Genomic DNA, 23,531 nt, shown 5'->3' with positions numbered 1-23,531 from the left:
CTTCCGCTGCGCCACTCTGCTGTTGCTTACCCTCAATGGGACTCGAACCCACAAGGCCTAGCTTTGGAGGTCAGACAACACAGACAACTCACAGAAGGCAATACACAGCATGGAGTAAACATGGCAAAGCAACAAATTCAATACCCATTCAGAGACACTACAATTATCTGTTGAATTCAAGTCACTGTCCGAATGCAGTCGAAGTGGCACATCTGCCGTCAAAACCCTGTTAGCAGAGGATGGTTTCGATCCATCGACCTCTGGGTTATGGGCCCAGCACGCTTCCGCTGCGCCACTCTGCTGTTGCTTACCCTCAATGGGACTCGAACCCACAAGGCCTAGCTTTGGAGGTCAGACAACACAGACAACCCACAGAAGGCAATACACAGCATGGAGCAAACATGGCAAAGCAACAAATTCAATAACCCATTCAGAGACACTACAATTATCTGTTGAATTCAAGTCACTGTCGCAGTCCGAATGCAGTCGAAGTGGCACATCTGCCGTCAAAACCCTGTTAGCAGAGGATGGTTTCGATCCATCGACCTCTGGGTTATGGGCCCAGCACGCTTCCGCTGCGCCACTCTGCTGTTGCTTACCCTCAATGGGACTCGAACCCACAAGGCCTAGCTTTGGAGGTCAGACAACCCACAGAAGGGAATACACAGCATGGAGCAAACATGGCAAAGCAACAAATTCAATAACCCATTCAGAGACACTACAATTATCTGTTGATTTCAAGTCACCGTCGCAGTCCGAATGCAGTCGAAGTGGCACATCTGCCATCAAAACCCTGTTAGCAGAGGATGGTTTCGATCCATCGACCTCTGGGTTATGGGCCCAGCACGCTTCCGCTGCGCCACTCTGCTGTAAGGCACCCCAGATGGGACTCAAACCCACAATCCCTGGCTTAGGAGGCCAGTGCCTTATCCATTAGGCCACTGGGGCTTTTTACACTTGTCAGAGAGGCCCCGTTTGCCTCACAGACTATTGTTCCAAACATCTACAGCGTGGACTGACAGAATGAATGAGATTCTGCTCTGCGACTTTTCAATCAATCATCACACATGTTACTTCGAAATCTTTGTTTGGACTGAAAACATGGGCAACATGAGACCAATGCATTATGAAAGAAATGCTATAGTGCTCAAAAGTCTTTGTTTGCAGCACTGACTGTTGTTCCTGCCATCCACAGTGTGGACTGAGATGCAATGAATGATTTGTCGTTTTGTCACAGTGTCAGTTAGAAGGCAGTCAAAGTGGCACATCTGCCGTCAAAACCCTGTTAGCAGAGGATGGTTTCGATCCATCGCCCTCTGGGTTATGGGCCCAGCACGCTTCCGCTGCGCCACTCTGCTGTTGCTTACCCTCAATGGGACTCGAACCCACAAGGCCTAGCTTTGGAGGTCAGACAACACAGACAACCCACAGAAGGCAATACACAGCATGGAGCAAACATGGCAAAGCAACAAATTCAACAACCCATTCAGAGACACTACAATTATCTGTTGAATTCAAGTCACTGTCGCAGTCCGAATGCAGTCGAAGTGGCACATCTGCCGTCAAAACCCTGTTAGCAGAGGATGGTTTCGATCCATCGCCCTCTGGGTTATGGGCCCAGCACGCTTCCGCTGCGCCACTCTGCTGTTGCTTACCCTCAATGGGACTCGAACCCACAAGGTCTAGCTTTGGAGGTCAGACAAACCACAGAAGGCAATACACAGCATGGAGCAAACATTGCAAAGCAACAAATTCAATAACCCATTCAGAGACACTACAATTATCTGTTGAATTCAAGTCACTGTCCGAATGCAGTCGAAGTGGCACATCTGCCGTCAAAACCCTGTTAGCAGAGGATGGTTTCGATCCATCACCCTCTGGGTTATGGGCCCAGCACGCTTCCCCTGCGCCACTCTGCTGTTGCTTACCCTCAATGGGACTCGAACCCACAAGGCCTAGCTTTGGAGGTCAGACAACCCACAGAAGGGAATACACAGCATGGAGCAAACATGGCAAAGCAACAAATTCAATAACCCATTCAGAGACACTACAATTATCTGTTGAATTCAAGTCACCGTCGCAGTCCGAATGCAGTCGAAGTGGCACATCTGCCGTCAAAACCCTGTTAGCAGAGGATGGTGTGATAGTGCTCAGAAGTCTTTGTTTGCAGCACTGACTGTTGTTCCTGCCATCCACAGTGTGGACTGAGATGCAATGAATGATTTGTCGTTTTGTCACAGTGTCAGTTAGAAGGCAGTCAAAGTGGCACATCTCCCGTCAAAACCCTGTTAGCAGAGGATGGTTTCGATCCATCGCCCTCTGGGTTATGGGCCCAGCACGCTTCCGCTGCGCCACTCTGCTGTTGCTTACCCTCAATGGGACTCGAACCCACAAGGCCTAGCTTTGGAGGTCAGACAACACAGACAACTCACAGAAGGCAATACACAGCATGGAGTAAACATGGCAAAGCAACAAATTCAATAACCCATTCAGAGACACTACAATTATCTGTTGAATTCAAGTCACTGTCCGAATGCAGTCGAAGTGGCACATCTGCCGTCAAAACCCTGTTAGCAGAGGATGGTTTCGATCCATCGACCTCTGGGTTATGGGCCCAGCACGCTTCCGCTGCGCCACTCTGCTGTTGCTTACCCTCAATGGGACTCGAACCCACAAGGCCTAGCTTTGGAGGTCAGACAACACAGACAACCCACAGAAGGCAATACACAGCATGGAGCAAACATGGCAAAGCAACAAATTCAATAACCCATTCAGAGACACTACAATTATCTGTTGAATTCAAGTCACTGTCGCAGTCCGAATGCAGTCGAAGTGGCACATCTGCCGTCAAAACCCTGTTAGCAGAGGATGGTTTCGATCCATCGACCTCTGGGTTATGGGCCCAGCACGCTTCCGCTGCGCCACTCTGCTGTTGCTTACCCTCAATGGGACTCGAACCCACAAGGCCTAGCTTTGGAGGTCAGACAACCCACAGAAGGGAATACACAGCATGGAGCAAACATGGCAAAGCAACAAATTCAATAACCCATTCAGAGACACTACAATTATCTGTTGAATTCAAGTCACCGTCGCAGTCCGAATGCAGGCGAAGTGGCACATCTGCCATCAAAACCCTGTTAGCAGAGGATGGTTTCGATCCATCGACCTCTGGGTTATGGGCCCAGCACGCTTCCGCTGCGCCACTCTGCTGTAAGGCACCCCAGATGGGACTCAAACCCACAATCCCTGGCTTAGGAGGCCAGTGCCTTATACATTAGGCCACTGGGGCTTTTCACCTTTGTCAGAGAGGCCCCGTTTGCCTCACAGACTATTGTTCCAAACATCTACAGCGTGGACTGACAGAATGAATGAGATTCTGCTCTGCGACTTTTCAATCAATCATCACACATGTTACTTCGAAATCTTTGTTTGGACTGAAAACATGGGCAACATGAGACCAATGCATTATAAAAGAAATGCTATAGTGCTCAAAAGTCTTTATTTGCAGCACTGACTGTTGTTCCTGCCATCCACAGTGTGGACTGAGATGCAATGAATGATTTGTCGTTTTGTCACAGTGTCAGATAGAAGGCAGTCAAAGTGGCACATCTGCCGTCAAAACCGTGTTAGCAGAGGATGGTTTCGATCCATCGCCCTCTGGGTTATGGGCCCAGCACGCTTCCGCTGCGCCACTCTGCTGTTGCTTACCCTCAATGGGACTCGAACCCACAAGGCCTATCTTTGGAGGTCACACAACACAGACAATCCACAGAAGGCAATAAACAGCATGGAGCAAACATGGCAAAGCAAAAAAAGTCAGTCACCCATTCAGAGAACAGTACAATTATCTGTTGAACTCAAGTCACTGTCGCAGTCCGAATGCAGTCGAAGTGGCACATGTGCCGTCAAAACCCTGTTAGCAGAGGATGGTTTCGATCCATCGCCCTCTGGGTTATGGGCCCAGCACGCTTCCGCTGCGCCACTCTGCTGTTGCTTACCCTCAATGGGACTCGAACCCACAAGGCCTAGCTTTGGAGGTCAGACAACACAGACAACCCACAGAAGGCAATACACAGCATGGAGCAAACATTGCAAAGCAACAAATTCAATAACCCATTCAGAGACACTACAATTATCTGTTGAATTCAAGTCACTGTCCGAATGCAGTCGAAGTGGCACATCTGCCGTCAAAACCCTGTTAGCAGAGGATGGTTTCGATCCATCGCCCTCTGGGTTATGGGCCCAGCACGCTTCCGCTGCGCCACTCTGCTGTTGCTTACCTTCAATGGGACTCGAACCCACAAGGCCTAGCTTTGGAGGTCAGACAACACAGACAACCCACAGAAGGCAATACACAGCATGGAGCAAACATGGCAAAGCAACAAATTCAATAACCCATTCAGAGACACTACAATTATCTGTTGAATTCAAGTCACTGTCGCAGTCAGAATGCAGTCGAAGTGGCACATCTGCCGTCAAAATCCTGTTAGCAGAGGATGGTTCCGATCCATCGCCCTCTGGGTTATGGGCCCAGCACACTTCCACTGCGCCACTCTGCTGTTGCTTACCCTCAATGGGACTCGAACCCATAAGGCCTAGCTTTGGAGGTCAGACAACACAGACAATCCACAGAAGGCAATAAACAGCATGGAGCAAACATGGCAAAGCAACAAAAATCAGAGAACAGTACAATTATCTGTTGAATTCAAGTCACTGTCGCAGTCCGAATGCAGTCGAAGTGGCACATCTGCTGTCAAAACCCTGTTAGCAGAGGATGGTTTCGATCCATCACCCTCTGGGTTATGGGCCCAGCACGCTTCCACTGCGCCACGGTGCTGTTGTTTACCCTCAATGGGACTCGAACCCACAAGGCCTAGCTTTGGAGGTCAGACAACACAGACAATCCACAGAAGGCACATTACAGACAACGTATTTTGTAACCTGAAAGATGTGTGATAGTCACCTACTGATCCTTTCATGTGTTGTAGTTGTTTTCTCACATATTTAAGATCTTGAACCCACTTGGCTTTGTTTTGAGCAGAACATCTGGTCATGAATGCCACATAGACTGACTAATTACACAGGATTGCTTTGAATTTTTTGTTCAGTTGTTTTTGTTTCTGGAGTTGTGGAAGCTCACTTTATTGAGGCTTACCTCAAATCACTTATTGTGTGAAATTATACGTCCAGCCTCATTGAACTGTTGAGTGGAACTGTTATATATTCAACATTTTCTCTCTCATGGAGGATGGAATTCCTCCTGCTGCCCATTCAAGCTGAAACAACTCCAGAGTCCAGCTCACAGTAAGAGGATTCTCTTCTGTTTACTGCTGTTGTTGTAGTTGTTGTGAAGGATAGTCATGCTTTGAGGTTTTCCGAGCTGGAGACAGATAGCCCTATGCGGCTGGTCTCAGTGTTATGGCACTAGAGACACTTAGGTATTTTCATTGTAAGAGATTCAAAGTTCCAGACATAAGACAGCACCCACATCCTTGCCACTTCATCATAACCCGCTAATGCTTGAATAGAATAGAAGGAGGGAGAGGATCAAAGAGTAAAGTATGAGGAAAGAAAGAGTATTTATGTTTGGAAGGACATCATTGGAGTAGTCTGGGACCGCACTGAGGGATGAGTGTTACATCTGAATAAAAAGGAGGTGGGGAGAAAGAAAATTAACAATATGAAGTGTGTTTTATCGCTCAAAAGATAAGTATGACGAATGGAGGGAGGGAACATGAAGAAAATGATGGCGAGACCAATAGACAATAGCTATATTTATCTTCAGACTGTTTGGATTCAAAAACAGTTGTACATGAGTGTGCTCTAACATAGAAAAAATAGTTATCTAAAAAAGTCTATTTTATATAAAAATTAGAAGTACAATTAAAACATGCCAGTAAGTTGAGGTAATTTTCCTTGGCCTTAGTGAAAATTACTTTACTTTTAGGCTGTTGTACTCTTTTATAAGCAACTTTCACATTCACTCATCCAAAGCCACGTTTGAAGAGTATTACTCTGCAATTAAACCTTTCGGTGGGTTGATCACTATTGGATAAAAAAGACAGGCAAAATAAAATCTTACATGTATTACTGAGCCACCAGGATGCCCAGTCGTGTTTACCTGAAACACGCCCTTCCACTTTACTGCTTAATTACTTCATCAACAAAAACACTTTCTGTTTCATGTGGGTATGAAAACAGGTTTTATGATACTGAAGAAAATTAATCATGTTTTGATGCCTCCATACAGTCTTTCTAATCCATCATAGCTTTTGTGAAAATATTTTAAATGAAAGCCCAGTTCATCAGATGTAAACAAAAAAAAGGGGGAGAGGAGGGAGAAGGAGAGCTGCTGACAAGAAGAGGAAATGGGTTTAAAAGAGATTGAATGAGAAAAGATGAAGTAGGACAAGTAGGAAGAGGGTAGAGGTTTCAGCACAAGGTGTTGACCAGACAAGAGAAGAAAGAAGGAGGAGAGGATGTAGTAACACACTAGGAAAGGGACTCTGGCATAAAGATGGATGTCTGAGAGGATTTCAATTCATTCTCAAAGTATACGACATAACACACATAATTACCATTTATTTAAACATATAGAGTTCATTAACACAACAAGTAAACTATCCACTTTGTGTCTTTCATATAGTCAAACCCTTATGTGCATGTAGCAGGAAATACTACAGCCCAAGCAAGTGAAGCTAAAAGGGTGAGCGGGCTGGTGGGAGGGAGACAGGAGAGAAGGAAGCGAATGGGTTTAATATGTAAGGATGGACCAGATAGGGAGTTGAAGAGTGAGGGAACAGCCAGGAAGGTGCAAACAACATGGAGGAGAGGCAGTGGCAGAAGTTAGAGAATTTAATACATTTTAAAATGTAAAGCAGATGTCATATTATTGCTGCAGAAAATATTCTGATTTATTTTTCTAAATGGACGTAGCATATGAACGCAATTCAATATCCTAATGAACATCATACATGCAGTATATATATAAAGGTGCATTGGCAGAAGCAATAGGGTCAATAGGGGCTTAAAAAAACAGACAAGATGGAGGCAGGGCTATTATTGGAAAATTACCGTGATATGGCGAGGAGGAAATATAGACAGGGTGTGTGGGCAGAAACAAGGAGGAAAAGGGAGGAGGTGGATGTTGTCATTCATGGCAGAGAGGGAGGGAATGACAGAACAGCGGATAAACAAGGAGGATAGGGGTGTTTGCCTGGGGGGCTATGGCCAAACAATTAGGAGGAGAAGGAGGAGGAGGAGGAAGATTGAGGCTGAAGGTCTACAGGCTAGACAAGACTATCTTCCCTCAGGGGAACACATTCACTTTTTGTTTAGAGAAGAAGACACAAGAACAATCCACTGGAGAAAATAGCCAGACAGACAGATGGATGGGGAGATCGAGGGATCGAAAGATAGCGGGAGGGATAGAGGGAGTGAGGGATAGAGATTGGGAGGGATTGCGATAATGAGAAACAAAGAGAATGAGAGACACCCAGAGGGATCCTAAGTCCAGGAGGATTTGAGCAGAAAGGGACGAGGGATGAGCACCTGATGAAAAGATAAAGAGAGGAAGAAAGAGTGAGAAGACGATTCAGAGTGAAAAAAAGAAAAGCGAGGGATTGCCATTAGACGTTGCCCAGCTGTCTGTGAAAGAGAAAGGATATGTGGTTAAAAAGAGAAAAACAGAAGGCATGAAGGTGATTCCTGTGCAGATACTGTATTCACATATTTTATAACTCCTTCCTGCTTCAACTTGAAAAATTATCAATGATCCCCTTGACTCAACTGGTCAGATAACTTTGCAGACAGAAGCAGATTGGCTTAATTTTTCCTGCACTCAATGTTTGGGATGAATGTGTGTGAGTGTTTTGCTTTCCCTTCCCTGTTAAAGATTAATGACATTAAAGTCACTACAGTTAAATAAATCAAACTGACGGGGGATGTAGAGGCGAGGTGGAACGGCACTAAATCAGCCGTGAGTCGTACTTGTCACGAAGAGATAAGAGGGAATTTTTGCCAAGCTGAGCTGTAAATAACTGAGACGTGTTGTTCAAAGTCTGAAAAAGACAAATGTTGTTCTGGCTGCGTCTTCCAAAGTTTAACTTTCTTTTTATATGAAGCTGAATGCAGAGTGAGGTGCTGAGAAGAAAGAGACACTGACTTACTTTCAAGCAGAAGGCAGGGATTCAGAGTTTTTCCCGACAGGCTTTACCAAAGTTTATATTAAGTTTACGCAGTACTTTTTCAAAATTGAACTGAGTATATTAACTCTACCATTCTCCTCTTTTCTACCCAGAAAAAAAAATTGATTTCTCTTTCCCTTGCCAGCAAGTGATGCACGGGTATTTACTTGCCATGCTGGCAACATGCAGTCAGTCGGTTGGTCCCCCTGGTTTACGTTTATTATACCTGCTGAACATCAGCATTGTCATTGTGAGTAGGTCAGCATGCTGACATTTAGCTCAAAGCACCACTGTGCCCAAGTACAAACAGTATATAACTGTATTATATTTAGGTTTCGGTACAATATTAAATTATGTCATGTGCTTGTGCTTCATGCTTAGTCTTATCTATAGATTTTGTTTGACAACATTTGACATCATTACTGGACGAGAGTCCAGGAGGATGTACCAGCATCCAGTTCAAAAGTATTTTAGCAGACTTTAGCAAAAGATAACAAGTCGCGGAATTATGAATAACGATGCCCTCTGTTTTCATCACCTCTGGCTTTTTAGTCATTTTGAAGCACCTAGTTTGTGTCTGTCAGGTTTTTATCCTACATTGCTTTATTTACAAAGGCACAACTATAGAAGAAGAAAAAAAAGCAGGGGTTCAACTGACAAAATGTGAGTCAACTCAGGGGCTTCTCAACTCCCTTTGTGTCTAGAAGTCTTTTGACCTGCAAGTTATCAAATCAGGGCTCACTTAGCTGTAATACACTTCAGGCAAATTTGTGTTATTTTAATAAACATGCCTGTCCTCCTTGAATCCCTGTGTAAGCTTAGTTCCCAGTTTACTGTAAAAAAACAAATAGTCTAAACTGGCTGCAACTTCTTTTCAACAGTTTGTCGTCAACGTGGCCAAATATGGCTCTGAGCAGCTCTGTAGATGTCATTTGGATGTTTAGACTTTGAGTGCATATTTGAGTGCACTTAAAATGGATTTTATCAAGGTTTTCAGACCCTAATCCGATCACGCGCTAAATATTTCTCCCCACCAGGTTTAGAGGGAGTCTGTATTTCATCTGTACAGTAATGGCATCCACCAGGCTGACTGTGTGGCTATAAAAACTCAGTCTTCCAGGTTTTGATGTAAATCTTTCGATGCCCTTCTTTTGACTCATCCCTCCTTGAAAAAGACTTTGAGGTGCTTTGGATGTAAGCGTTCACCAAAGAGCAGGTATATCATCCAGAGTAATAAAGCAAAACTGCCATGAAAAAAACAACCTTTAAGACAAGTAGAAAAACGGAGAGATGATAAAGGATTTGATTCATGAAAGGAGATGAAGAGGGAGGGGATTTTTTTGAAGATGTGAATTTGCTGGAAATGCTAAAAGAAATAGAGACATGATTTACTGTGAGGAAAATATGGAGCAATGGAAGACAGGAACAGAAGTAAAAAGAGAGATAACTGCACAAATGAGACCTCTGCATGTCATTTAAAAGCAGGAGAAGTGCTAAAGAAAACTTAATAATGAAGGAGTGCTACATTAAATAAGGGATGGAGGGAGTGAGCTATGTGTACGCTGCAGGCTGCAGACTACCCATTTATATTCCTCTCAGCTCTGCCCCAAGTGGCCCGCTGATTGTATGTGTTTCTATACGTACAGTATCAGCGTGTGTTCGACTATGTGCTTTGTCCCTGAAGTTTAGTGTGTGTGTGTGTGTGTGTGTGTGTGTGTGTGTGTGTGTGTGTGTGTGTGTGCATGCATGTGTCCATAGGTTCTTTTACTTCTCTCTGTTTGATGCGTATGTGCTTCTGAATCTTTCGCTGTGTGTGTTCGTGCGTGTGTGTGTGTGTGTGTGTGTGTGTGTGTGTGTGTGTGTGTGTGTGTGTGTGTGTGTGTGTGTGTGTGTGTGTGATGAGATTAGACTTCCAGCAGAGCTGTAGTTCCATGGAGGCCATCTGAAGCAGCAGGAACGTCAGGAATGTGGGAACAGTGATATGCTTCGCTGTCTCCGTCAGCGCAACAAAATCTTTTTCTCATCATAGCAGAGGAAAGGAGGGGAGAGGAGGAGAGGAAGCAAGGAGTTGAGAATAAAGGCAAAGCCATGTAGAGCACATCCAAACCTTGTTTTGAATATCCCTTTTCAACCTTTTTTGCTGCAACGGTTGCAAACTCTTTGTATCTCAACATCAACCTGTACTTTCCGGTTAAAACCTTTTTATAGAGTTTCTAAGAATTTTAAAGTTATCTGTCCCACCGTATCCTAGGAGCCGAGTTAAGTCATGTATTTATAGAATATCACAGCATGCCACACAAAAAACAAAGGGCTCTGTTCTTCCACCACGATGATGAAAACATCAACATTGACTGTGCTTTGACAGCAGACAACTGAATTATACAACGATGAGCAACACTAGGAATATCAGGACAAAATGTTGATAATGTGGTTGACATTTCGAGAATACACAGTAGTGTTTTTTTTATTTTTTTAAAGTTGGACCAGCAGTGTCTGATTTGTCACACAAAGTTGTGCTGCGATTCTTGGGCGTCAATTTGTCCGCTCAGTGTGTATTGTGAGGATGACAATGGGATTTATGGACTATTGTTTTGGGTCAATTTAACTGGGAAGAAAGGAGTTAGGCCAAAAGTCAGGAATATCGCACTATCACTCACACCCCATGGAGTTTTGTGAACAAATACAGTTATATAGGTTTATTCATTTCTAACAAACTTGTTAGTTAAAGAGAACATGATCTCCTGACTTTTTCCATCTGTTGTGTGTGTGTGTGTGTGTGTGTGTGTGTGTGTGTGTGTGTGTGTGTGTGTGTGTGTGTGTGTGTGTGTGTGTGTGTATTCCTCACAGTCAACGTTCATATTTTCATCTATTTGTGACATACTTCATTTCCACTGTAATTTGGGAAAATAGCAGTGGAGAGAAACTACAGAATACAGATTTTATCGAACAGTAATTTGATTTATTTGTTAAACATAATACAGTATCTTTGTTCGGAGTGTTGCTATTCTGCCAAGTTATAGAACTTTACTGAGTGTAATTTGTCAACGCATGCAATGATCATCTCTTTAAATTGGTTTAAATTGGACATTTGGTGTATGATACATCTTATTATGTATACATATAAACATCTTCCATAATGCAACTGGTGTCTGAAGACCTACAGATGGAGAAAGAGAAAATCCCCACTCCACCTGATAACGCTGTGTGAGGCACCGCAGCCGGAGTGAGAAAAATGTACCATACGTTGTGATTCGGCGTGTTTGAAAGAGTGAAGAATGAGGTGTGGTGTTAGTGTGTGTGACAGCAGGTGTTGTTCTCCTGTGGCGCTCTGCTCTCCCATTGTGGCTGGTTATTAATGGCTCCAGATTCATTACAAGCAGCCAGTCAGCCATGCTGCCAGCATGCCCGACACTATTAGTCACACAGTCACTGAGAGATGCACAAACACACATGCAGGGACTTTTCCAATATTTCACACTGTTATGTTTTTCACTCTGGCTTAAATAACGCTTTACCTTTTTGTTTCCCTCCCCTCCTTTTCCTTATTACTTCCTCCTTTCCTTGTTCCCTCAATCCAGAAGACATCTTTATCCTCCAGGCAAAAGACAAGAAGAACCCTCTCATCTACGGCCTGTTTACCACCTCTAGGTATGTGTCTCTGCAAATCAGAAAACAAGGTAATACACTTTAGTAACTTTAAATGGCAATGTCAAATCTGTGCACCCTTGTTTAAGAGTTATACATGGCAGTTTGACTATGGGTGGGAGGCACTGGGTGTGTCTTTAATTTCCACTGGGTGGGGAGTTTGCATTCCTTTAGAGATCACTCATAGTGTAAATAAAGAAGTTGAGTAATGTGCATTGATTAACAACCCCTGCATATATCAGCTTGTTGTGCAGTACAGCAAGAACTTTTTCCTTTGAGTGTAAAAGAAACAACTCTAGACTTCAATAAAATGGAAGAGAAGAGAAGGCGTTTAATCCCCTGCTAAAGGCCTCATAGGTGTAAATGTGACAACATTTATAAAATATAATTTTTTTATGAATATGATTTCCTTAAAATAAACACTCATGGAAGAATTAGATTATTTGGAAATAAAAACAAATGTTTATTGAGAGGGTTGGAAATTGAGCTTCTTGGTTAAAGATGCATGAGGCAACTTTGCACATTTGTGTCCCCAAGTAAAAAAATAAATAAAAATGGACCCGTACTTGTATAGCACTTTTCTAGTCTTCCGAAGACTCAAAGCGCTTTAACACTACATGACATAATTCACCTATTCACACACTGATGAGAGGATCTACCATGCAATGCACATCAGTATTATCAACCATTCATACACCGTAGGCACAGCTATGGGAGCAACTTAGCGTTAAGTGTCTTGCTCAACAAAACGTAGCATTATCAGGGAAAAGATTGAGTGCACAAGAGTGTTAAAACCATTGATGTGTAGTACTAGTTTGCACATGTGCAGTACCGATCAGGCAGGATGTACAGATCGGGTAACGAGAAACGTGTTGTTGTTTCCGTGTAGCGTTCATGAGCTGAGTATATTATAATGTAACTGGATGGTGCGTCGACTCACATACTCCCCAATCCACCATTTGAGACTGTATGAGAGGCCTTTTTCGATACTGGTATTAGAATAGCTGGAATAACTTGGAATAACTCTACTAAACATTTTTCAAAGATTAAAAGTTACATTTTATATATGAGGCAGTTTTTTTTATTTTCATATAAAACACATGTATGGAGAATTACTGGACCGAACATAGTTGATGAGACCACAAGAAACAAACAAAAAAGACTATTGCTAAATACAAAATGCATTGTCAAACTAGAACAACAAGCTGTGCAACCAGAAACTTTATTGAAAACCAAGTCAAAGCATGGCAAATATGAAGCAGCACTGAAAAGAATTTGATTGAGGCCATAGACAATATGCATAGTATCTACAAAATGGTTATTTGCTCGCATGTTATTATGAGACATAACAGAAAGGCATTTTCCTGCTCCGTCTGGGACAGAGCAATGCTATAAACATAAAACTACAGGATAAAAAGTCTGATACTCAAAAAGAGAGGCTGCAGATAGCAGGTGAAAAGATACATATACTGAGGTGACCCCAATTAGTCAAATATAGATAGAAGCCAGTCGGATCATCGCAGAGATGCAAAAATGTAGTAATGAAACAAAGGATCATTCATAAATAGCATCATAGCATTGTCAGAGCTCTAGATTTATTTTAAATGTATGAATGATTCTCTAAAATCGGCTGAGGGAGGCAGGTAGCTTGCTGGTTGTTTCCCTTCTGTCTGTGGACTGCTAAGAAAATTGAATTATGGATGTTGTGTTTCATTACTACTGACACTGCGTCTAAACTACACACACATACAGACACACACACACACACACACACACACACACACACACACACACACACACACACACACACACACACACACACACACACTTCTCAGCCAACAATGGGGATCGAATAGCATGATGGAAAAAAATATAGGCATGATTCAACGATCAGTTAATTCTTTGACGGGAGCACCAATGATATACTGAAAAATAAGCACTGCCTGTAATAAAGTGAATGGAAATATAAAGTGAGGAATAGCCAGAGCAAATGTCCGAGGGAGCAACAAACTGCAGTTTCTCATTTCCTCCAAACTTACCAACGGCACCACATGCTCTGAAAATAACCCAGTTTCTGAGGCGGACGGCAGAGCTCTACAGTAGCAGCAGATGTGTGACGACATTTGGCACGGCGGAGCAGGGAGTTGGTCTAGCTCTAGGTTTTGGAAAGTGTCTGGAATCTCAGCGGGGAACAGAAATCCAAAGCATCACCCAGGGTGGGGTCCCAACCACAGAGCTGCTGGGAGCAGAAAGGTCATTCCCTCTGAATGGAAACTTCTCTCCCTGGTTCACTCGTGAATGCACACGCAGACGTTTTTGTCCCGTGTGATGAAGTCATGAGTGTGGGCTGTGGATCTGTCCGCTACTATTTGCTTGTATCATTTTGTTTTTCATTTGATCATTTCTTCATTCAATTCACATAATTTCCTGTATTTGTTTGTTTCAGCATCTCATCTAAGATATCATAACTGGTCAAATATACATTTAAATGAATTATTTCATTCAGCAGGTAATTCGTTTTCTACTGGGTTTCCTGTGTTAATTCACTTTAAATTCACCAAGGGTTTTAAGCTTATGTTGAAATAATTGATCCTTTCTGAAGTGCCATTTAGCAACGCACTAAACTCCATCCCAGCTACAAGGACTCTACAAGGATCTATGTAGCCGAGAGGTCCTCAGTGTGACCTCTGACTTCAGTGGAGAAAGGAGAACTTCAACCAAACATCTGTGTGTGTTATCCATCTGAACTGAAGGAAACTACTCTGATGTATTACATAACTGCCTTTTTTACTGGCTCGTCAAACTCAACTTAAATCTGTAACCCAGATACAGTTAACCAAATGACCATGGTCTTAACTGCATTGGGTTTGACTACATTCAGTGAATTGATGCGTTCAAGCTGAAAAGCCACAATGACTCACAGCTCTTCATACTGTACGTCAGCGGTTCCCAAACTTTTTAGGCCACGCACCCCCTTCTACATCCCGACCGGGTTCACGCACCCCCAACCCCCCACACCTTAAAAAAAACGCAACAGAGCCTATTTATAGCATAAAATCGGACCAATGCGAGAACTGTTTGCTCGCGCGTGGCGTTTGTTACAAGATTTAGTCCGCTGTATAAATTTCAGTTACACAAGGCGTCACTTTTAAAGAGCAATAAGGATGGCGAGGACACACGCACAGGCTCAGAGGCAGATTGCATTTCACATTTATTTACTTAAACACAGTAAGCCACGTAAAGAACAAAGAGTGGCACGTAGGCTCAGAAACAGATATAAATAAAAAAAAAGGAGGCTCCAGGGGTGCGCGCACCACACTTTGGGAATCCCTGGTGTAGACCCAACACATGAATGAGACTGCAATTGTTTTTGTCTGTTTTGTAACTCTTCCAATTTGGATCTAAAAAATGTAAGGGGCTTCTGACTTGCACTGGCATGCTTGGTGTTCAGTGGCGGCGCAAATAAGAGGCTTCAGACAGCTGTTAGCCAGAACCTCACTGCACAACACGCACTGTGGCTTCGGGCAATCTGCATCGCCAATCCAAGTGAAGCCCAAACCCAGATAATTGTCATCATATTTCCTCTTTTTTTTCCCAGTCTGATGCTCACTCTCGTTTCCTCTTTTTTCAGGGGCCCACCACACTTTGGGAATATAAGTGATAAATGAAGCTCTCCTGTCTTTTTGGTCTGTCTTTTTGGTTGTCCATAGTGATATCCTGAACGGTTCAGCAGTGTGCGTTTACCGAATGGAAGATGTGGTTCGAGCTTTCAAGGGAGACTTCCTTCATAAGGAGGGACCTCAGTATAAGTGGGCAGAGTTCACAGGCAAGGTGCCTTACCCGCGACCAGGAACTGTGAGTTACCCAGGCAACTGTTTTGAAGTTGAATTACATCACATGTATTGAAAAAAAGATTCTCAGTCTCTTCCAGACATTCTCATTCTCTCTCTCTCTCTCTCTCTCTCTCTCTCTCTCTCTCTCTCTGTCTCTCTCTCTCTCTCTCTCTCTCTCTCTCTCTCTCTCTCTCTCAGTGTCCCAGCACCACGTATGGAAGTTACAGCTCGACCAGAGAATATCCAGATGACGTCATCTTCTTCAGCAGGACTCACCCGCTGCTGCAGGTTCAGCTGATATTTCATCTAATTTAATTAGACTCTGACCTATTTCACAGTGGGGTCAAGCATTCTTTACCTCTATTTTTTAGGAAAATGTGCTGCCGCTGGGAGAGCGCCCCCTTCTGGTCAGAGTGGGTGTTCACTATAAATTCAGCAAACTGCTGGTTGACAGAGTGGAGGCCGTGGACAACACCTACGATGTCCTGTTCATCGGCACAGGTATAGTGCGTGCGCTGCACATTTTTCTCGAAGTCTTTGAGGATGTAGGACTGTGTGCTTGGCATTTTAACCCCAAAGTGTATGTTTTGGGTTTTTCTTTCTCGCAATGAACGTTTAGTTTGTTTCTTATTCTGCAGACTCAGGCCTTGTGCTTAAGGCCATCCATCTGCCCAGAGAACATGGGCAGAGTCAGGAGGTCACTCTGGAGCAGCTGCAGGTCTTTCAGGTACAGAAAACTATTTGTGTACAAAAAAACTATGTATTCTACATAGCAAGGATTTTGCAGGTTTCACCGTATTTATTATATATCATTGACAACTGTGTACTGTTACTTTCATCGGTCTGCCTACTGTTCAGACAATATGGGAATGAATGTACGCCAATAGCTTAAACAATCTGGAACACGACAGCATGCATTGCTGACATTGTAAATTACAATAATGTCAAGCATGCTGTATTTAAAAAGATTCAACTGACAAAAACAACTGGTACACTGCAAAAAAAGGAATTTCAAGAAAGTAAAAAAAGCCTTGTATCAAGAAAATAAGTCATATTTGCCCAAAAAAAGAATATTAATCTTGTCAAGCATGTTTTGATTAGAAAAAATATCTAATTTTAGGAAAGTATGCCTTACTTTTTCTTGATTTTTGGCTTATTTTAAGAAATCTTGTCAAGCAAAAAAATCTGCCAATGGGGTAAGTTTTTTTTGCTTTGATATAGGATGATTTGATTGAATATAAGAATGTTTTTTTTCTTTCGAGAAGGGCTGTTTTTGCAGTGTATGCTCCTTCAAATGTGAATACATAGAGGAAACAGCATGATCAAATCTCCTATTGTACTGTTTATTGTGTTTCCCCACAACACAAATACGTATACTGTATACCATTCACATTAGATGTAGCAAGGCTTTGATCCAAAATGCTCAAACACATTTTGCATAAATTCTACAGCTGCACATAGTTATCATGTCAGACTGTAAAATACCACAATGTTAACAGTTCAGCTCGATATTAATTCCACAGGAGGCTCAAGTTCAAGTAAAAACTCTTGACAGATGTGTTTGAGATTTCTTTGTCTGAGCAAAGTTTGAGTTTGTTTTTTCTGCTCTCCATTATGTATGTGCTTTGTAAAGTGATACGGATGATTAGACTATGAGATCAGTTCTCTAAATTGTTTTACACTGTTTACAATTATTGTGGGTTTGAGCCGCAGCAAAAGAGTTCCAGACAAATAATTTTTCCCTGAGCAATAAATTAAATATGTTAGTTGACCCATTCTTTTATCCAGCTACAATTCCTTTTTTTTGTTTGTCTCAATTTCAACTTGACTTATTTTCTATGTTCCTCACAGCACAAATCACCTGTGACAGCCATGACACTGTCAAAGAAAAAGGTAACAAATGAGAGAGAAACAGAAACTCACTTTCAAACTTTCAAACTTTCAAACTCCCCGACACACACACACACTCACAGGAACGTGCACAACATCACACTTATCACTCATCTCTCCACCTAGTATCTCCAAGGACAGCTTCATCACCAGTTGCTATGGTTACCTTACCTCAGTTGGTTGAGTAATGAAGAGATGCCAAACACACACACACACACACACACACACACATACACACACACACACACACACACACACACACACACACACACACACACACAGAAATACACTTTGCATTATTAAAATAGTCCAGGTTTCATAAGGTACAAATCTGAAGCTGGTACACACATCAAGATTAGAAAAAGCAAGCATCGCCATGTATTTCTCTCTCTCTCTCTCTCACACACACACACACACACACACACACACACACACACACACAGACACACACACACACACACACACACACACACACACACACACACCCTGTGGCCACACAATAAAATTGTTACAGTGTGAGTTGGATGTGTGAATCAGAGAGTGACGACGTATCTGGTTTAGTGGTTGCCTGTCAATGCATCTCACTGTTTTTCGGGGACAAATAGAATGCCCTCTTTCTCTTTTGGCGCTCCTTCATTATTACTCTTCCCCTACCATTCTTCTCTCCTCCTGCTTTCTCCTCCATCTCTATTTCTATGTTTCATCCCCCTCCTCGTTTCCTCCCACTCCAGCAGTGGTTGTTTGTGGGCTCCAGGGAGGGCGTGTCCCAGCTGGCTCTGTACCAGTGTGAGCTGTACGGCCAGGCCTGCGCCGAGTGCTGCCTAGCCAGAGATCCCTACTGCACCTGGGATGGACACGCCTGCAGCCCTTACATGCCCACCGTGCGCAGGTAGGCCCGACGAATCAGATCTGTGAATCCAAACAACACTAATCTGGCCATGTTGGATATCTTTTACAATAATGTTTCATCTAGAAAGACTGAATGTCAAAGGACAAACACATGGAATAGATCTTCTCAAATCATCAATTGTTGATACTTTGAAATGTGGCTCAGATTACTTCTGAACGCAAATCTTTCTAATAAATAGTAGCATTTTTTCTATGTGATCAACACGCAAATAATGACAAATGGATATATTTCCACTAAACCTTCAAATGTTTCTGGTGATGCATTTCCCTCTCGTATTCATACAAACATTATCACCATCAGCCAAAATTATCACTTTGCACACATAAAATCCAAAAATGTAAAAGGTCGACTTGGTGAGCAAAATTATTCCGCCCAGTGGATTGTCTGTATTGTCAGTGTATCGTCCGTCTTGTCAAACACTTTCACATCAGAAGGTGTAATGGACATTATAGCTTCTTGACTTCAGCTAGCAGGTCGTAATTATGTGTTTCTAACTGTAATTTGATGTCCTCTTCTCCAAAGAAGGAACGCTCGTCACTTAGGGGAGGATGAGGATCCCCTGACTCAATGTGTCCGACAGGGAGGTGAGGAGCTAATTTATGTTTCTGTATTGGTTCATTCAGCAATATTTACAGATACAGTCACAATGGTGAAACCTTTGGCAGGCAACTACTGTCACATTTAAGCTTTATAGTAATAATGCTGCAGCTGCAGTAAGATACATTTAGGTGTCTAGTAACAGCCTTCTCGTCAGATTTATTTATTTGGCCCAAAATAACAAATACATTATTGAGTATGTGGTGTGACGATCATACCAGTCCCCTCTATCCTTAGAATCTCCAGATAAACTCCACAAATGAGTAAAACAGGCAGGAATATAAAATCAGTGATGAATTGGTGAAAAAAAGAGAAATAGTGATACAAATTGTTTTCTGCTTAACAAATGTAAGAATTAAAATGGAACAAAAAACAGATGTCTGTCCGGTCAAATCTTTCTTTCGATGTCATTCAGCCGGGCTGCAGGTGGAGGCGGAACAGAGGACGATGATGGTTGCCGAGGGCAACAGCACCTACCTGGAGTGTCTGCCCCGATCCAGACACGCTGCTGTTACCTGGTACAAACAGGCTGGAGAGAACAGTCCTGAACTCAACCAGGTACCCACACACACACACACACACACACACACACACACACACACACACACACACACACACACACACACACACACACACACACACACACACACACACACACACACACACTCTTAATGACTTAGTTAAGAGTGCATCTGGCATCACTTTCTTCAAATTCAGCGACTGCTAATAATTGCACAGACATAGCAGAGGACCTTCCAAGTGTATAACTTTTGTTTTTGGCATCAGTGTCATCCACAAGCCCCTCATCACTAGTTCAGGACATTAAACAGACTGTCAAATACATACACAAAAACGCAAGTTCTGAGCGTTCATCTGATCTCTCTCTTTCTTTCTCTATCCAGGTGGTAACAGGTGACCAGCTCGTGGTGATCGAGCGAGGCGTCCTGATTCGTCAAGCTGAGCTGTCTCACGGCGGCGTCTACCACTGCCAGGTGGAGGAGCACGGCTACCACTGGACCGCCGTCACTGTCCGCCTCAGTGTCTGGAGCCCCTCAGCCAATCGCCTGCTTGCTTCCTGGTCCGCCTCGTCCTATCAGAGCGCAGGATCCCAGCCCTGGTACGAGGACGTGATGGCGCTGATTCACCCTGGAAACCTCGGCCAGCACTGTCGGGCCCTCGGATACCGCCCCCCACGCAACCACCGTCGCCATGGTGCTATCATGGCGGAGCCTAACAAGGAGAAAGAGAAGGGGGAAAGGCACAAGCACGGGGGAGGAAGAGGAGGAGGGAGAGGAGGAGGAGGAGGGAGGGCAGCAGGGAGGAAGAGCAGGAGCAAGCCGCAGCAGAGGGCGCCGAGGAGCGCTTGAATGTGTCGTGGAACAGGAGGGCAAATGTTCAGTGACTTAAACACACACACACACACACACTTACATTAACGTACACATTAAGACACACACATGTGCACCCACACACACTTAACGTATACACTGAGACACACACATACTGTATGTACAGAGACTATGACATGCGCATGCACTTATCTACAAACAAAAAAGGCATCCTTTCATTATAGTGACCAACTTTCAAACTAAGCTACACATAAACAAACAGAAGTATGTACAGGAGGATGTGAATAAAAAAGACAAAAGACTTGTGAAGAAAAAGGAAAAAGTAGAACACCTTAGGCTGCGTAATATGTTGAATTAAGGATGAACGGCACATCCAGATCACACAGTTTAACTGACTCTGTGTCGTGACAAGGACATGGGAAAGGATGCTTTGGATTTGGACCTTCTTCAGAGAGAAAAAGAGCCCGATAGTTAGTAGATATTCAACATTTGAAAAATGACCCAACCCCTCTGAAATAAGTGCTGCCTTAAAAGACCATGCTGGTGGCTTTTTGTGTTTTTTTTCCCATTGATTATAAAACACATACACACTGCCAATTATTCTTTAAAGCAGAACAGCTGTGTTTAGATTAATTTTGTACCTTCCAGGCAGACACTGGTTTCCATTAAATCCAGTACGCTTTGAAAACCATGTTACAGAAACATCTTAAATGCTTCGTAATTCAGAGCTGTGTTATTGCATTTTCCAAGCTTTACTGTGTTGTGTTCAAGGACACCCCATCTTTTGCTTTAAAAGAATTGTCGGTCAACTGCTCAAAAGGTTTTGATTGACAAGCGATGTCAGTGGAAAGTCAAAGCGAGAAGACAAACAAGCAAACATGGCGGCAGTTCACTTTCAGAGTATCCTTGAACACATCAGCTGAGGCTGTACTTGTTTTCAGCATAACAGCTAAACTGAGACGTAAAGGAGAAGGTAAAAGAGAATATTCTCTGTGTGTTTTTTGGAAAATAATTTAGCAGTGATAGTTAAAGGGTTTTGAGAAGGTAATTGTTTACTGTAGGTCTTGAATAGCAGTAAATAGCACTGATTAGCATTGTACATCCTTTCCCCAAGTAGATATATACCCACACTTCCTTCAGATAGGTGGTCTCTGACCGCAAAATGACGGACCGTGACCACAAAGATAGGGCAGATAAATAAGGCAGATAAAAGCAGAGCGAGAAGCTTTGATGAGGTTACGGATCTTCTTTCCCAGGATGTTGCAGATGAACAGACACACTGCAGGAGATGTTTCCATTATGTTCTCCTCAAGGTTCAGAAATGTTAGCTGGTAATGTACACACACAAATCTGGAACAGCCAAGCAACAGACATCTTAGTATAGGTGTGGGGGGAGTGAACAGAAATGGAGACACAGGGGATCTAGTGTGTGTTATAGGGTCAGAAGAAAAAAAAATCCTATTGTGACTGTTGGTTTAGTTTGCCTGAAGTCCTACATGAGTACAGTGTATAGATTAAGAAAATAATGTTTATTGTTACGTAGGACAAAAGAAACATCAACTCGAATAAACAAATGTTGTTTTTGCTTCATGAGTTTCTGGGAAAATACATGTTTTGCTGCTATTAGATGAGGTACAATCAATCCTTCTTCCTCCTGACAGGAGACTAAGCGTCATTACCAAGAACATTACTACATTACAACATTTTTGGCAAAACACAGATATTTGAATTGGAAGTTTCTAGCAAGTGGAGACTGATGTTAGAGGCTCTGTATCTATTAGACAAACAGTTTGTTTTTACTGTAACTTTGGTCTAGAATATCAAAAAGATGTTTCAGTAGTGTTTGATAAGACACGAACAAGAGGCCCGAAGTATGAACTGAACCAAGAGACTCTGTACAGATCATGCATGGTTTTAGCCCCCCTAAAGAAGTGGAGTAATATATTGCTAGTCCCGTAGCTCCAACTGGTCATGAAATCTGGCTGTAAATTATATAGCAGGCCCGATGTATAATAAAGAAGCCTTTATTTCACAAAGTTGGAACTTGAGAAAGTGCTAAACAGGACTGGCGTCAAGTGGACTCTGACGTGTGGGATTTTAGCAACTTCAGTGACTTTGCAAGGCAGTAAATTGTGATTTGTTCTTCATGTTAAATCTACACAACTTGTTCCACCTCTGTTCAACGTTCTCCTCAGTGGTATTTATTTGTTTAGTCTGGAGGGAAACTGCTCGCTTCAGAAGTTGGGAGGTTGGATTTTTCGAGGAATACCTCAAAATCCCAAATCCACCAATTCAACCTTGATGTCTCACAAACTGGATACTTATGTAATGTTTGTGTTGAATTGTCTTTGTATGTATGTACTGTATGTTTATTTGCCCATACATTGAAGTCTGCATAGACCAAGTTTTTCAATTGTTAACATCTGCTTCTGTTGATGCACCTTCCCACTCCAACCTGTTGACATTAAGATCCGTACTGCCAGCCATTATTATTACTTTTTGGAGAATCTGGCCCATTCCTCAATTGTTTGGGCTCAAAGCAGCGTTACCTGAAATTTGAAGCCTTGTCTTTCTGTTCCTCTGATAGTTTCAGTTGTTTCCCAGAACAATGGATAAAAAGCAAATGCTGAAACAGAACTGATCTGATAGAGCAGCAGAGAGAATGGACAAGGGAAAGGAGAAAGCCAGATAGACTCACTAAAATAAAACAAAGGTTTATTTTGTATGGTTTACGGTGCATTTATATGCATGTATTAGTCCAAGAATAACGTCCTCTCATATTTTAAATTTCCTCCCACAATGATGTTGCTGAGCATGAATTCCGGCTATAGTAGAGTAAATATACCTTGCTGGGTCTTGTAGGATCCCAATCCCTTTGCATTGCTGGTTGTATGTATATCTGCATTTCTGGATATGTGCTTGTAAAGTATGCATCTGTGTGTGTGTGTGTGTGTGTGTGTGTGTGTGTGTGTGTGTGTGTGTGTGTGTGTGTGTGTGTGTGTGTGTGTGTGTGTGTGTGTGTGTGTCTTTGATATGAGTGGGATCACAGGGAGAGGAGCTGAATCTAAGGTTCAGATGCCAAGCTCGTAAATCTACCAAACGGTAACTCAGCAATGGATCG

General features: G+C 42.8%; 1 protein-coding gene across 1 annotated transcript in view; it reads left to right on the top strand.

Annotated features, from left to right (window-relative positions):
• The window catches only part of sema3h (sema domain, immunoglobulin domain (Ig), short basic domain, secreted, (semaphorin) 3H), a gene marked incomplete at both ends in the record, with an annotated part of 131,986 nt that extends 111,558 nt beyond the window's left edge, over positions 1–20,428 (top strand). Inside the window, 10 exons of the mRNA XM_079225697.1 lie at positions 11,765–11,834; positions 15,542–15,686; positions 15,863–15,952; positions 16,036–16,165; positions 16,303–16,391; positions 17,516–17,557; positions 18,286–18,443; positions 18,987–19,048; positions 19,477–19,619; positions 19,964–20,428. Coding sequence (XP_079081823.1) covers positions 11,765–11,834; positions 15,542–15,686; positions 15,863–15,952; positions 16,036–16,165; positions 16,303–16,391; positions 17,516–17,557; positions 18,286–18,443; positions 18,987–19,048; positions 19,477–19,619; positions 19,964–20,428 — 1,394 coding nt within the window. The remainder of the gene's footprint in view (positions 1–11,764; positions 11,835–15,541; positions 15,687–15,862; positions 15,953–16,035; positions 16,166–16,302; positions 16,392–17,515; positions 17,558–18,285; positions 18,444–18,986; positions 19,049–19,476; positions 19,620–19,963) is intronic.
• Between the last annotated feature and the right edge of the window lie 3,103 nt (positions 20,429–23,531).

The sequence above is a fragment of the Taurulus bubalis genome (assembly GCF_910589615.1).
Source record: "Taurulus bubalis genome assembly, chromosome: 11".
In the NCBI taxonomy this organism is placed as follows: Eukaryota; Metazoa; Chordata; class Actinopteri; order Perciformes; family Cottidae; genus Taurulus; species Taurulus bubalis.
Note: the sequence above shows the minus strand (reverse complement) of the source record. Positions and strands in the feature narration are given on the sequence as shown.